The following is a 14788-nucleotide window of genomic DNA, read 5'->3' as shown; positions in this document are numbered from 1 at the left end:
ATATAACTTTTTCCGTAACTTCCGGCTTCCCTGTGTTTTCTCATCTGCACAATGAGATTGTTTCTTCCCTGCCTACCTCATAGAAATGTTTAAAAATCAACCGTGCTGAGAAAAAAACAATCTGCTTTGAAAACAGGAAGAGGGGCTGATGGAAATGCAAGGTGTCATTATGCATCTGCACATCTCTCTCCCCTCTTCCCAATGCACAGGGGACCGACCGGACACTTTAGAGTCGCACCGTGGTCACACAGGGGCCTTAACTGCATGTCTCTGGGGAACACCCTCGTGATGGACAGCCCTGTGCTTCTGTATGGTGAGGGGGGAATATGAAACATCCTACATTTATCACCAAAGTTTGGCCCGGCCTTGCCTCCTGGAGGAACTTTGACCTTTGGGCAAAACACTGGAATTTAATACCAGAGCATAGGCTGGGGGGAGCTGTGCATTGACTGTCCTGATTAGGTGTCAGACTGCACTGGGAGCCCACAGGTAAGCGAGGCAGGACACACGGGCTGGCTCACGGACAGTCACCAAAGGAGAAGAGGTTTCACACGTGACTCAGAAAAACACCTCGGGGACAGTGCAGAGGACTGGGGACAATCAGGAAAAGTACATTCCAAAGGTGACTCAAGGTTCCCCAACATTTTCATTCTGTTAATCCAGGGAATTATTTTCTGACTGGGTTTCCCCTGGGACTCCCTTATCTTTTGAGAAGTACCACTTCCCCACACAGAAAAGTATGTAAACTGTTCTTTAGAGCTCAAAGTTTTTTCTATTTTTTACGGCTGCCCCACGCGGCATGTGGGATCTTAGTTCCCTGCCAGGGATCGATCCCACGCCACCTGCATTGGAAGCACAGAGCCTTAACCACTGGACCACCAAGGAAGTCCCCTCAAAGTTATTTCTTCTTAAAGATGGACTTTTCTTTCCAAGATAGCTCACCTTGGGGTGAGAGACTCTCTGAGCTTTTCTGAAGGTCACACCTCAACGTTTGGTCTCCTATAAACACTCCCTGAGGGATGCTTCTGAATTAGAACATTTGTTTCTCCAATATTTAATGGGGGACATTTCCAAAGTGTCTCAGTCATACTGTCTCCTCAGGGAACTTGCAAAGGTCTCATCATCTTTGATATAAAAGGCAGTTTTTATGTTTTTGTACTCTTTTCAACAGAATGACCCAGAGTCAGACCGTGTGCTGAGGCTGATGGAAGAAGGCAGGGCTTCCTGGGACCCATCTGGCAGGCTGGCTCTCAGAGCTAACCACAGCCGCCCTTCCAGGGCATCTTTATGACAGAGCCACCACCCAGGCCACCTGAGAGACGCCATCTCCCCGCCTGGACTCAGCCACATAGCTCTCCTGTAAAACTATGTCCCGTGTGTCCCCAGGACAAATAAATGCCTTCTTGTCCAACTGGCCAGGTATTTCCAATAAACTCCATGGGTTCATCCCTTTAATTCCTACACCTTGCTCAACCCCAAATTGGTTCAAAGTGGGGTCTGCCGCACCCTCAGGCCTATCTGTGCACCATCCCTGATGCAGGCATGTTCCGTGGCTCAGAAAGTATCCAAAAGAAGTGTTGCCCCCACTTACTCTGTGCTCTGATAGACTCCCACCGAGATGTTGAGCCCCTCCAGCTCTTCCTTCAGCATTTGCAGGTCTGAGTTCAAGAAGCTCAGTTCCAGGCGCACCTGCTCCCGTACCTTTTGGTTCGTGGCTGCTCTGTTCAAAGAGAGCGGGGAGAGAAGCATCCTCGGCAAGCATCCCAGCTGCCGGGCGAGCAGATACCCCAACCCTGTCCCCATAGGGAAGTTCTGAGGGTCTGCCTGCAGACGGAGGAGCCATATGTGATCAGAGAAGGTGTCTCAGGGATGCTGGGCACCTGCCCCATGTTGAGCCACACCTGCCAATAAATGGACCTAGGATATAGCCAATGACACTGAGCTGCCTGACACGAATGCTAAGACCACTCTGTAAGAATCAGCCTTGAGAAGAGAAAAAGGAGTTGATCCTAGTCACCCATAAGAGACCATAAATTTCCCCCCTAAAAGGAAATGGATGAGAAATAGAGGAGGAGGTAACACTCCCCAGTTCATCCTATGAGGCCAATATCACCCTGATCCAAAACCAGAGGAAGACACCACAAGAAAACAAAATAACCAATCAATATGCTTCATGAATACATATGCAAAGATCCTCCATAAAATATTAGCAACCTGAACCTAGCAACATATACAAAGGATTATACATCACGGCCAAGTGGGATTTATCCCAGGAATGCAAGGTTGGCTTAATATCCGAAAATCAATTAATGTAACATACTATATCAACAGAATAAGGGACAAAAAATAGTCATCTCAACAGATGCAGGAATAAAAGCATGTGATAAAGTCCAACACAGATTTATGATAAAAATCCATAACAAGGGGCTTCCCTGGTGGCGCAGTGGTTGAGAGTCCGCCTGCCGATGCAGGGGACACGGGTTCGTGCCCCGGTCCGGGAAGATCCCACATGCCGCGAAGCGGCTGGGCCCGTGAGCCATGGCCGCCGAGCCTGCGCGTCCGGAGCCTGTGCTCCGCAACGGAAGAGGCCACAACAGTGAGAGGCCCGCGTACCGCAAAAAAATAAAATAAAATAAAATAAAATAAATCCATAACAAGCTAGGAATAAAAGATAATTTACAAAACTTGATAAAGGGCATCTACAAAAACCCACAGCTAACATCATACTTAATGGTGAAAGATTGACGCTTTCCCCCTTATGATCAGGAACAAGGCAAAGATGTCCATTTATGCCACTTCTAATCAACACCATACTGGAGGTTCAAGCCAGCAGCAATAAAATAAAGAAAGAAATCAAAGGCATCTAGATTGAAAGGAAGAAGTAAAACTGTCTTTATTCACAGCTGTCATAATCTTGCATGTATAAAATCCCCAGGCAGCCACAAAACAAATACTGGAACTATTAAATTTAGTTAGGTCACAGGATACAATTCAAAATATACAAATCAATTTTTTTTTCTATATACTAGCAATGAGCAATCTTGAAATGAAATGAAATGAAATTAATGAAATTTCACTCAAAATAGTATCAGAAAGATTAAAATACTTAGGAATAAAATTAAGAAAAGAAGCACAAGACTTGTACACTGAAAACTTCAAAACATTGCTGTGATATTTAATGGAGAGACATTTCATGTTTTTGGATTGGAAGACTCACTATTGTCAAGACGTCAATTCTCTCCAATTGATCTATCAATTCAAAGCAATTCCAATCAAAACGCTAGTAAGCTTTTCAGTAGAAATTGACAAACTGAGCCTAAAATTTATATGGAAATGCAAAGGGCCTAGAAGGGCCAAAGAAGTTTGAAAAAGAACAAAGTTAGAGGATTTATGCTATCTGATTTTAAAACTTACTATAAAGCCTCAGTAATCAAGATGTGGTATTGGCATAAGGAAAGGTAATGGAACTGAACAGAATCCAGAAATACATCCTTACATTTATGGTGAATTGCTTTTGACAAAGGTGACAAGAAAATTCAAGGGGGAAAAAGTCTTTCTGACAAATGATGCTGAAGCAATTGGACATCCCTAGGCATGTCAGTGTCCCCAAGACCACCGCCAGGCTCAGTGATTTATTAGGAGAACTTGCAGGATACAGGACTCAGGATATAGTTGTACGCATTGCTCTGATTTATTACAGCAAAAGGACACAAAGCAAAATCAGCTAAGGGAAAGGTGCACGGGGTGAAGTCTGAAGGAAACCAGGCACAGGCGCTAAGCGTCCTCTCTCCCAAAGGAGTCACACAGGACATGCTTAATTCCTTCAGCAAACAGTTGTGACAACGCACGTGAAAATGCTATCTTCCAAGGAAGCTCATTGGGGTTTTTACTGGGGGCTGGTCAGGTAGACGCCTCTGCCTAGCATGTTCCAAAATTCAAGACTCCTAGAAGGAAAGTGGTATTCTATATAAACCACATTGTTTGTGCAAATAGTTTAAGTATAGCGAGCTCCTCTTATCACTTCTGGGAACGGTGGGAACTCTAAGTTTCCAGATACCAGCCAAACATCAACCTTGCAAGCAGGGCTTTCTAAGGATAGCCGTCTCAGGCCGGCTATGATAACTCTTTTCTGCACAATAGGCAAAAAATAAATCTCAATCTAAATTTTACACCAAACCAAATATTAAGTCAAAATAGATCAGAGACCTCAGTAAAAGAGCAAAAACTCCAAAACTTCTAGAAGAAAATCTTCATGACCTTGAGTTTGACAAAGTATTCTTAGCTACATACCAAAAGCACAATCCATAAAAGAAGCAACTGAGGGCTTCCCTGGTGGCGCAGTGGTTAAGAATCCACTTGCCAATGCAGGGGACACAGGTTAAATCTCTGCTCCGGGAAGATCCCACATGCTGTGGAGCAGCTAAGTCCGTGTGTCACAACTACTGAGCCTGTGCTCTAGAGCCCACAAGCCACAACTACTGAGCCCGTGTGCCACAACTACTGAAGCCTGCATGCCCTAGAGCCCACGTGCCACAACTACTGAGCCCACGTGCTGCAACTACTTAAGCCTGCGCACTCTAGGGCCTGCGTGCCACTACTACTGAGCCTGCTTGCTGCAACTACTGAAGCCTGCGTGCCTAGAGCCCATGCTCCGCAACAAGAGAAGTCACCACAATGAGAAACCAGTGCACTGCAACAAAGAGTAGCCCCCGTTCGCCGCAACTAGAGAAACCCTGTGCACAGCAATGAAGACCCAACGCAGCCAAAAAAAATAGAAAATAAAAAATAAATAAACTGCACATAAAGAAAAAAAAGAAATTGATTAACTGGACTCAACAAATTTAAAAACTTCTGTGCTTCAAAAGATACCATCTAAATAAAACAATGAAAAAAGACAGACTGGGAGAAAATATTTGCAAATTATATATCTGATAAAGAATCTGTATCCAGAATATATAAAGAGTTCTGTTAATTAAATAACAAAAAGACCACTCAATTTTTTTTTTTTTTCTTTTTGCGGTACGCGGGCCTCTCACTGCTGTGGCCTCTCCCGTTGCGGAGCACAGGCTCCGGACGCGCAGGCTCGGCGGCCATGGCTCACGGGCCCAGCCGCTCCGCGGCATGTGGGATCTTCCCGGACCAGGGCACGAACCCGCGTCCCCTGCATCGGCAGGCGGACTCTCAACCACTGCGCCACCAGGGAAGCCCCACTCAATTTTTTTTAATGGGCAAAAGATTTTTTTTTAGTTGATTATAATTGACATAAAACATTATACTAGTTTCAGGTATACAACATAATAATTCTATATTTGTATATTTTCAAAATGATCACCACAATAAGTCTATTTGCCATGTGTTACCATACTTAGTTACAGAATTTTTTTCTTGTGATGAGAACTTTTAAGATCTACTCTCTTAGCAACTTTCAAACATACAGTACAGTATTATTAATAATAGTCACCATGCTGTACATCACATTCCCATGACTTATTTTATAACTGGAAATTTGTACCTTTTGACCACATTCACCCATTTCATCTCCCCTGCAGCCCCCACCTCTGGCAACCACCCATCTGTTCTCTGTATCTATGAGCTTGGGGGGTTTTGTTTGGTTTTTTTTTATTATTTTTTAAAATATTTATTTATTTATTTATCTGGCTGTGCCAGGTCTCAGTTGCGGCACACGGGATCTCTTAATTGTGGCACGCAGGATCTTTATTTGTGGCATGCAAACTCCTAGTTGTGGCATGTGGGATCCAGTTCCCTGACCAGGGATCGAACCTGGGCCCCCTGAATTGGGAGCATGGAGTCTCAGCCACTGGACCACCAGGTAAGTCCCTAGGAGTTTTTGTTTGTTTTGTTTTAGATTCCACATATAAGTGAGATCACATAGTATTTGTCTTTGTCTGACTTACTTCACTTAGCATAATGCCCTCAAGGTCCATTCATGTTGCTGCAAATGGCAAGATTTCATTCTTTTTTATGGCTAAGTAATATTCCATGGTGTATGTGTTTGTGTGTGTGTGTATCACATTTTCTTTATCCATTCATCCATTGATGGACACTTAGGTTGTTTCCATACCTTGGCTATTGTAAATAATGCTGCAATGAACATAGGGGTACATATATCTTTTCAAATTAGTGTTTTTGTGTTCTTCAGATAAATATCCAGAAGTGGAGTACATAGGTCGTGTGGCAATTCTATTCTTAATATTTGAGGAATCTCAATACTGTTTTCCATAGTGGCTGTACCAACTTACAGACCCACCAACGCTGTAGGAGTGTTGGGATTGTTTTCTTAATTTATCTTTCTGATAGTTTATTATTAGTGTATAGAAATGCAACTGATTTCTGTATATTGATTTTGTATCCTGCAACTTTACTGAATTCATAAAATGGGCAAAAGATTTGAATAAACATTTTACTAAAGAAGTTCTATGAATGGCTAATAAGCACACATGAAAAGATGCTCAAAGTCTTTAGTCAACAGGGAAACACGTGTTAAAACCATAATAAGATACCAATACACAACTACTAGATTGGCTATGATAAAGAAGACAAACAATAACAAGTGTTAGTGAGGATGTATAGAGAAACTAGAACCCTCATGCACTGCTGAATGTAAATGACATAGCCACTGGGGAAAACAGCTGGGTAGTTTCAAAAAATGTTAAAACATAAACTTAGCATACAACCAAGTAATTGCACTCCTAGGAATCTATACGAAAGAAATGAAAACGTATGTCCAAACCAAGACAAGAGTGTGAATGTTTATAGTAGTATTATTCCTAATAGCCCCCAAAGTAGAAAGAATCCAGATATCTAACTGGCAAATGGATAAGCAAAATGTGCTACATCCATAGAACGGAATAGTGTTAAGCAGGATGGAGAAACAAACTTTACCCAAATTCTCAAAGCAGGGGCTCTGCCACCTACTCGAAGACCTTACAGGTGCTAGCTGGAGATCGAGTTCAATCACCAGTAGCCAATCACTTAATCAATTATGCCCCGGTAATGAAGTAATGAAACCTCCATTAAACCCGTAAGTGATGGGGAACTTCCAGGTTGGAGAACACATCGAGGGGCAGAGAAGGAGGCCTGCCTGCAGAGGGGATGGTGGCTCCTCTCCCTCCTCGGCCTGTGGATCTCTTCCACCTGGCTGTTCCTGAGCTGTATCCTTTAAAAATAAACCCCAGTAAAAACCCAGGTCTAAGCCAGGTCTTGCTGAGCACATTTCCTTGAACCATTTTGGCAAGTCCTCAGCCATGGCTCAGGCCAGGTACCAGAACTGTCCTCATCCGTGAAATGGGTCACCAGCCAAGAGCTCCAGCCAGCCAGAGAGACAGTACCTGACTACCTTCTCCTCCTCAGCTGATGAAAATCCATCTACCTGTCATTGGCCAGCTTTGCTCACCACCTGTCCACCTTTCCTCCAGACAGCAAAGCGCTAAACCACTTCCCCTGCAGTTGGCCCTCTCCCCTGGGGCTTCCCCTGCCTTGCACACATTTGGGCCCATCAGTTTCTCTCCGTGGTGCATATATATTCCCTTCTCTCTCTCTCTCTCCCTCTCTCCCCCTCCCTTGCTTCAGCTCGTTCTCCATGACCAACCAACGAGCTTATGCGCCCTCAGAAACAGCAGCTGTGGCCTGGCTGCAGATAGCGTGGCACTTGCCCTCTCACTGCCCAGTAAGTTTTCACACATGCACGTTTGGACTCCCCAGCCAGGCAAGGAGATATTGGAAGCTCAGTTGGTGAATGTCATTGGGTTGGGAATTTTTTTTGGAGAAGGGCACGATCACCAGTAAGAAATGCATTTATATCACAGCACGGTACACACATACACCTCCTGCCCCCAAAAACAAAAGTCTCACAAAACCATACTCTGCCATACATGTGATACTCTCCAAGATATTCTGTTCGAACTCTAATAACTTCTTTTTTAAAAATAATAATGTTTGAAACTCTCCATTTCTGATTCTCTGACACCAACTGGGTGCCCAATAATTCAATTCAATTCTGACACCAACTCCCAGAGTTAGAAGAGACCCCACAGGTTAAGGGCTCAGTGTCACAAGGCTGCTCCCACTTCGGTGGTCAGTTGCAAGCAGGTGGGGGCAGGGGGAGGGCACCTGAACTTCTGACCAACCAGCTACAAATCAGAGGTTCCCATAACCCCCTTCTCAGTTTCAATAATTCACTAGAAAAACTGGACAGGTACATGTAAAAGTATGAAATTAGAACACTCCCTAACACCGTACACAAAAATAAACTCAAAATGGATTAAAGACCTAAATGTAAGGCCAGACATTATCAAACTCTTAGAGGAAAACATAGGCAGAACGCTCTATGACATAAATCACAGCAAGATTCTTTTTGACCCACCTCCTAGAGAAATGGAAATAAAAACAAAAATAAACAAATGGGACCGAATGAAACTTCAAAGCTTTTGCACAGCAAAGGAAACCATAAACAAGACCAAAAGACAACCCTCAGAATGGGAGAAAATATTTGCAAATGAAGCAACTGACAAAGGATTAATCTCCAAAATTTACAAGCAGCTCATGCAGCTCAATAACAAAAACACAAACAACCCAATCCAAAAATGGGCAGAAGACCTAAATAGACATTTCTCCAAAGAAGATATACAGACTGCCAACAAGCACATAAAAGGATGCTCAACATCACTAATCACTAGAGAAATGCAAATCAAAACTACAATGAGGTATCATCTCACACCAGTCAGAATGGCCATCATCAAAAAATCTACAAACAATAAATGCTGGAGAGGGTGTGGAGAAAAGGGAACACTCTTGCACTGCTGGTGGGAATGTGAATTGGTACAGCCACTATGGAGAACAGTATGGAGGTTCCTTAAAAAACTACAAATAGAACTACCATACGACCCAGCAATCCCACTACTGGGCATATACCCTGAGAAAACCATAATTCAAAAGGATTCATGTATCACAATGTTCATTGCAGCTGTATTTACAATAGCCAGGACATGGAAGCAACCTAAGTGTCCATCGACAGATGAATGGCTAAAGAAGATGTGGCACATATATACAATGGAATATTACTCAGCCATCAAAAGAAACGAAATTGAGTTATTTGTAGTGAGGTGGATAGACCTAGAGTCTGTCCTACAGAGTGAAGTAAGTCAGAAGGAGAAAAACAAATACTGTATGCTAACACATATATATGGAATCTAAAAGAAAAAAAAAATGTCATGAAGAACCTAGGGGTAAGACGGGAATAAAGACACAGACCTACTGGAGCATGGACTTGAGGATATGGGGAGGGGGAAGGGTAAGCTGTGACAAAGTGAGAGAGTGGCATGGACATATATACACTACGAAACGTAAAACAGATAGATAGCTAGTGGGAAGCAGCCACATAGCACAGGGAGATCAGCTAGGTGGTTTGTGAGCACCTAGAGGGGTGGGATAGGGAGGGTAGGAGGGAGGGAGACGCAAGAGGGAAGAGATATGGGAACATATGTATATGTATAACTGATTCACTGTGTTATAAAGCAGAAACTAACACACCATTGTAAAGCAATTATACTCCAGTAAAGATGTTAAAAAAAAATTCAGTAGAATGACCCAGAAAACTCAGGAAAACATTTTACTTCCATTTATTGGGGTTTATTTTTAAAGGATACAGCTCAGGAACAGCCAGATGGAAGAGATCCACAGGCCAAGGAGGGAGAGGAGCCACCATTCCATCTGCAGGAAGACCTCCTTCCCTGCCCCTCGATGTGTTCTCCAACCTGGAAGTTCCCCATCACTTAGGGGTTTAATGGAGGTTTCATTACTTCATTACCGGGACATAATTGATGAAGTCATTGGCTACTGGTGACTGAACTCAATCTCCAGCCCCTCTCTCCTTCCCAGAAGTCCAGGGGTGAGGCTGAAAGTTCCAACCCTCTAAACAGGCTTGGTCTATTCTGGCAAATAGCTCCCCCTCCTGAAGGCCCCCTACCCCCATCAGGTGTCATCGCATTAGCGTACAAAAGACATGCAGGAGGTTCCAACGGTTTTAGGTGCACTGTGCCAGGAACCAGGCACAAAGACCAAATATTTATTTTTTATTATACCACAGCAACCCACTGAATTGATTCCATTACGCACCGTGGTTCACAATCTGCCCCTTGTAAAACCTGAGCTACAGAGATGTTATTGAGAACATGACTGATTCACTAGCTGATAAAGTCTACGAGGGTACAAGGGAGGAAATCCTCCCAGCCCTCGGTATTGGGAACAACTTCTTCTTAGCAAATGGTCTGCTTCCAGCTAATGGGTATGAAATGTGTTCCAGGTCACATTCCCTTATTACTGCCTGCCGGAAAACTCGGAGACAAACATGGCCCACATCTAACAGAGGATATAAGAGCTTGTAGCGTGTACTAGCCTTACTTCCAGCTAAATCTCTTTTAATCTTCTTCCTCCTGCCCCCATATCCTCACTCGCTCCTGTTTTAATCTTACATGCTGTACGAGTGTGTCAGGGTGCCTCCAATACATGTTAGAGTGAGGCAAGACAAACAATTATAACTCCTGGAGGGACAAGACCTTTTCCTACTGTTTCTCTTGGAACCTGACATTGTCCTTTCCACACGGTGGAGGCTTTCAATTTCAGCTGATGAAAGAAAAAAGGGCAGAGTAAAGACCACTCTCTAGAAGCAATGGTGTGTGAGTCAGGGATGGGGCTGGGGGTTTGGGGTATGGGGGGGTGTGACTGGTTCTCAGCGACAGAATGGGTCCAGCTTAAATATGACAATTGAGGCCCTAAGACCCCCACCCAAACCCCTGGAGAACCTCCAAATATGCCAACTCTTGATTGTCCCACCTCTATATATGGATCTGCTACTTATTCTAGACTTGGCAACAATTTGAGATTTAGGATTTGCAACAAATCAATGACCTGCTCTTCGGACATGGACCTCTTCATGTGAGTCATGCGTCACTCCGGAAAAAGTTGGTAGCCAGGTGGGGCTCTCAGGGTGGGTTTCCACAATGCTGACCTTAGGGTGCAACGCTGATTCAGAAAGGAACCCTAGAAAGTGTGCTGTTCCTAGTACAGGTCATGATTTCTCACGGATTCACTGGTGGAGGGGGGCTTCTCGAATGAGGTGCCACCGGTTCAACACGGTGGGTGTGCCCAGTTCCCCTGTGCCCCAGCTGGGGGAAGAGCTGGCCCAAATCAGGGATGAAGACCAGAACCTCGGGCTCCTCAGTACTGGTGCTCTGCACCTGGGCTGCCTTTCTGGGTGAAAATGAATCCCTTCTAGGGGCCTTTTTGGAAGGACATGGGTTTTCTCAGCTTTCACTTGGGTGTGCTTCTACTCTGAAACCCCTGTGGTCTGATAACTGATGTTACAGCCAAAAGAGGCCCTGAGACCGACCAGGATGAGGCAGTAGGGTGTTTCAGCCCTTTCCTGCCCAGGGTCTCCCTGCCCATGTTCTCCACGGCCTCCTTCTGGCCTGGACCACCAAGGAGAGGCCGTCTCCCTTGGGTTTTTCCTACAGAGCATACACATACTGCAAAAGTCAAGAATGGAAAGGTGGGACTTCCCTGGTGGTGCAGTGGTTAAGAATCCTGCCTGCCAACGCAGGGGACACAGGTTCGAGCCCTGGTCTGGGAAGATCCCACATGCCGTGGAGCAACTAAGCCCATGCGCCACAACTGCTGAGCCTGCGCTCTAGAGCCCGTGAGCCACAACTACTGAGCCTGCATGCCACAACTACTGAAGCCCACACGCCTAGAGCCCGTGCTCTGCAACAAGAAGCCCCTGCTTGCTGCAACTAGAGAAAGCCCGTGTGCAGCAACGAAGACCCAACGCAGCCAAAAATAAATAAATTTATTTTTAAAAAAAAGAAAAAAAGAATGAAAAGGTGTCCAACTTACTCTGAGTGATCAAGCCACCATATGTGAACAGGAAAAAGAAGGCCACAGTCTATGATTTCCTGAGGCCACTGACAACATCCAGGCATGTCCCTCAAGTTGGAGCCTCTGAGACCTTTTCCACCATAGACACCCCATGGGATGTATGGTTTCTTTGCCCCGAGTCCAAAATTTCTCTAACATCCCCATGTTTTGTCTTAAAGATGTACATGAATTTGCATTCTGACCCATGAATCTCCATTTATTTTGGTGTAATTTTTCTCTCAAGTCTTTTAGTGAAATTGTCCCTCCAGGAACAGGCTTGTTGACAGGCAACACAGGCTTGTACCAGCTTCACAGACCTTACTGGAACAGTTTGGCCTTAATCTGTCTGACCCCAAATCCTGCTCTGCCAGGGATTCAGGAAAGCTAGAGCAAGTATTGCCCAGTGCCCTCATGTGGCCACCTGGCTAAGGCAGCAGATCAGCCGGTCTGGCAGGACACCTGCTTCCAGCCCATCTCTCAGTGTAGAAAGGCAGGCCTCAGAGTTGGTGCAGGCCCCCAAGGTTTTGGCTCGTACACCCCACTGCCCAGACACCAGCCCCTCTCAGAACTGACAGTGTGAGCGGTCATTAACCTCAAGTCACTCTCATACAGCCCAAATCACCCCAGGGCACCCCTGTCCCAGAACTTCACGACCCTCTGGTCCAGAAGTTGCAAACTGGAGGTCCACGGGACTTGCTCACTTGATTCTCAGGGTGTTATTTCTTTCCCCTTGAATTAGTTGCCGATATTTTAAAATTCAACTATCAGAAGATAAAAAAGGGGACAAAAGTCAGATCTCTCTCTCTTCTCCTGAAAAAAACAAAACAAAGCAAAACTGACGATCTGGCAACCCTGGCCCTGCCCCCTCTATGGGCCACACTGTAGCTGTCCCCCCTCCAGAGAGCATATGCTCTGCTCTTTACTGCAGTCCCCACCACTCCCTAACGCATCACAGCACCAGTCCCAGCCCCCTTCACTCTTTTCCATGCGCACCTGGCCCCGAGAAGGGAACCTGAAGCCCAAAGATATTAAATGACCCACCCTTGTTCAAAGAACCAGTTAGTTAAAATTGAACTATGTGGCAACTTGCTTTAAATTTCACAGAGGCCATCTGTTTTTCAGAAACATCATCACGTTCCTACCCCAGCTTTTCTCAAGAGAGGGAAGGGAGCTAGGAAAAGAGAGAGAATATTATCCTTGCTTAGCCTAAAAAAGCACATTGAAAATATCTGATATCTTCCTAATCAGACTCCAGGAAGCTCATGGACTCTTGGCCGATACGGATCGGAGAAGAAGGCCTCGAAGGGGTAGGAAACCAGGCCCCTCAGAGCACCTGCCCAGACTCAAAGCTCCCTGACCGATGCAGGTAAGGACTGGGATCCTCACGTTCCTGCATTTGGGGGGACATTTTCCCAAACGCCCACTCCCCCAAACATTCCAACAGCTCTGCCTTTATCAGGGAGCAACAGGAGGACATTTAGGAACCTGAAAACAGACCGACAGGACGGCAGGGCCTGGTTTATGACTGAAACTACCCTTTGCTGGCAGGGACAATCACCTAATCGGCCACCCAGAAACACCCACGGGCCAGAGCTGGGCTCGGCTACACGCCCTATTTGTTTTCGGGAAACCGTTGGTGCCGGTTAAGTCAGATTAATAAATACCTTTAGGGTTTCCTCTGACAACATTCCCAAGAGAGGGGCACTTTGAGCTTTTAGGTCACTGCAAGAATCATTAACAACCTCACTCCACCCCCACCCCGCCAGCTCAACAACTGCTGACCAGACAATGAGCCTCAGAGAGGCTGTTTGCTGGTGTCATTAACAGAGCAAGACAGACAAAACCGCCCTAGGCCCCACCTTAGCAACGCCAAGTGCCCTGGCCAGAGGGGGCCTCCCTGACCACCCTCCGTCTCCAAGGTCACATCACACTGCATCAGCCTCTATCACATTTCCCTTTCATCGGTGCCCTAGAAAACATCACCTCCTGACGTTGAGTGGATTTGTTTGCTTGTGTATTTCGGTTTCCCCTACGAGAGATTAAGCATCAGGAAAGCAGGGCCTCGTCTGAATTGCTTGCGGCCTTATCCCCTCACATCTCAGACATGGCCTGCCACTTAGTAGGTGCTCAGTAAATCCATCTGTTGCGTGAATGGACAGGCACAGGGTCAGAGCTGCCCACCTGCCCCCTCGGCCGCACAGCTGGCCTGGCAAGGTGTCAACCAAAACCCAAGGCCACAAAACACACCAGGGGGACCACACCTGCAGCGTCCTCAGCACAGCAAGCTCAGCACACGGCAGGACTTCCCAAAATCGGGGGTTTGGACTTCCCTGGTGGCGCAGTGCTTAAGAATCCGCCTGCCAGTGCAGGGGACATGGGTTTGATCCCTGGTCCAGGAGGATCCTACATGCCGCAGAGCAACTAAGCCCATGTGCCACAACTACCGAAGCCCACGCACCCTAGAGACCGCCCGCTGCAACTACTGAGCCCACGTGCTGCAACTACTAAAGCCCACACGCATAAAGTCCGTGCTCCACAATGAGAGAAGCCACCGCAATGAGAAGCCCACACACCGCAACAAAGAGTAGCCCCGCTCGCCACAACTAGAGAAAGCCCACGTGCAGCAACAAAGACCCACTGCAGCCAAAGAAAAAAACCCACAAACAAACAAAATTGGGGGCCTCTCTCGAGCTGTACTGGCCGCTGAGGCCCGCTGTGCAGCAGACCTGACAAATCCCATGTCCAGACTTCTCTGGGGACAGGGACACGGTCAGTCGTTTCAAAAGGTGGAATGTTACCGTATTTTCCCCAGTCTGCTCCAGGAACAGCCTCCCTTCCACCCTGTTAACAGAAGTAG

General features: G+C 45.9%; 1 protein-coding gene across 4 annotated transcripts in view; it reads right to left on the bottom strand.

Moving 5' to 3' along the window:
- RHPN2 (rhophilin Rho GTPase binding protein 2) overlaps positions 1–14788 on the bottom strand; it is a 54916-nt gene that overhangs the window by 24808 nt on the left and 15320 nt on the right. For all 4 annotated transcript variants that reach the window (XR_009537070.1, XM_060130787.1, XM_060130788.1 and 1 more), the window contains exon 3: positions 1592–1720. Coding sequence is in view for 3 of the 4 variants with exons in the window: in XM_060130787.1 (XP_059986770.1) it covers positions 1592–1720 (129 nt within the window). In the remaining variant the exon portion in view is untranslated. The remainder of the gene's footprint in view (positions 1–1591; positions 1721–14788) is intronic.

This window comes from Lagenorhynchus albirostris, chromosome 19 (assembly GCF_949774975.1).
Source record: "Lagenorhynchus albirostris chromosome 19, mLagAlb1.1, whole genome shotgun sequence".
NCBI classification, from domain to species: domain Eukaryota; kingdom Metazoa; phylum Chordata; class Mammalia; order Artiodactyla; family Delphinidae; genus Lagenorhynchus; species Lagenorhynchus albirostris.
Note: the sequence above shows the minus strand (reverse complement) of the source record. Positions and strands in the feature narration are given on the sequence as shown.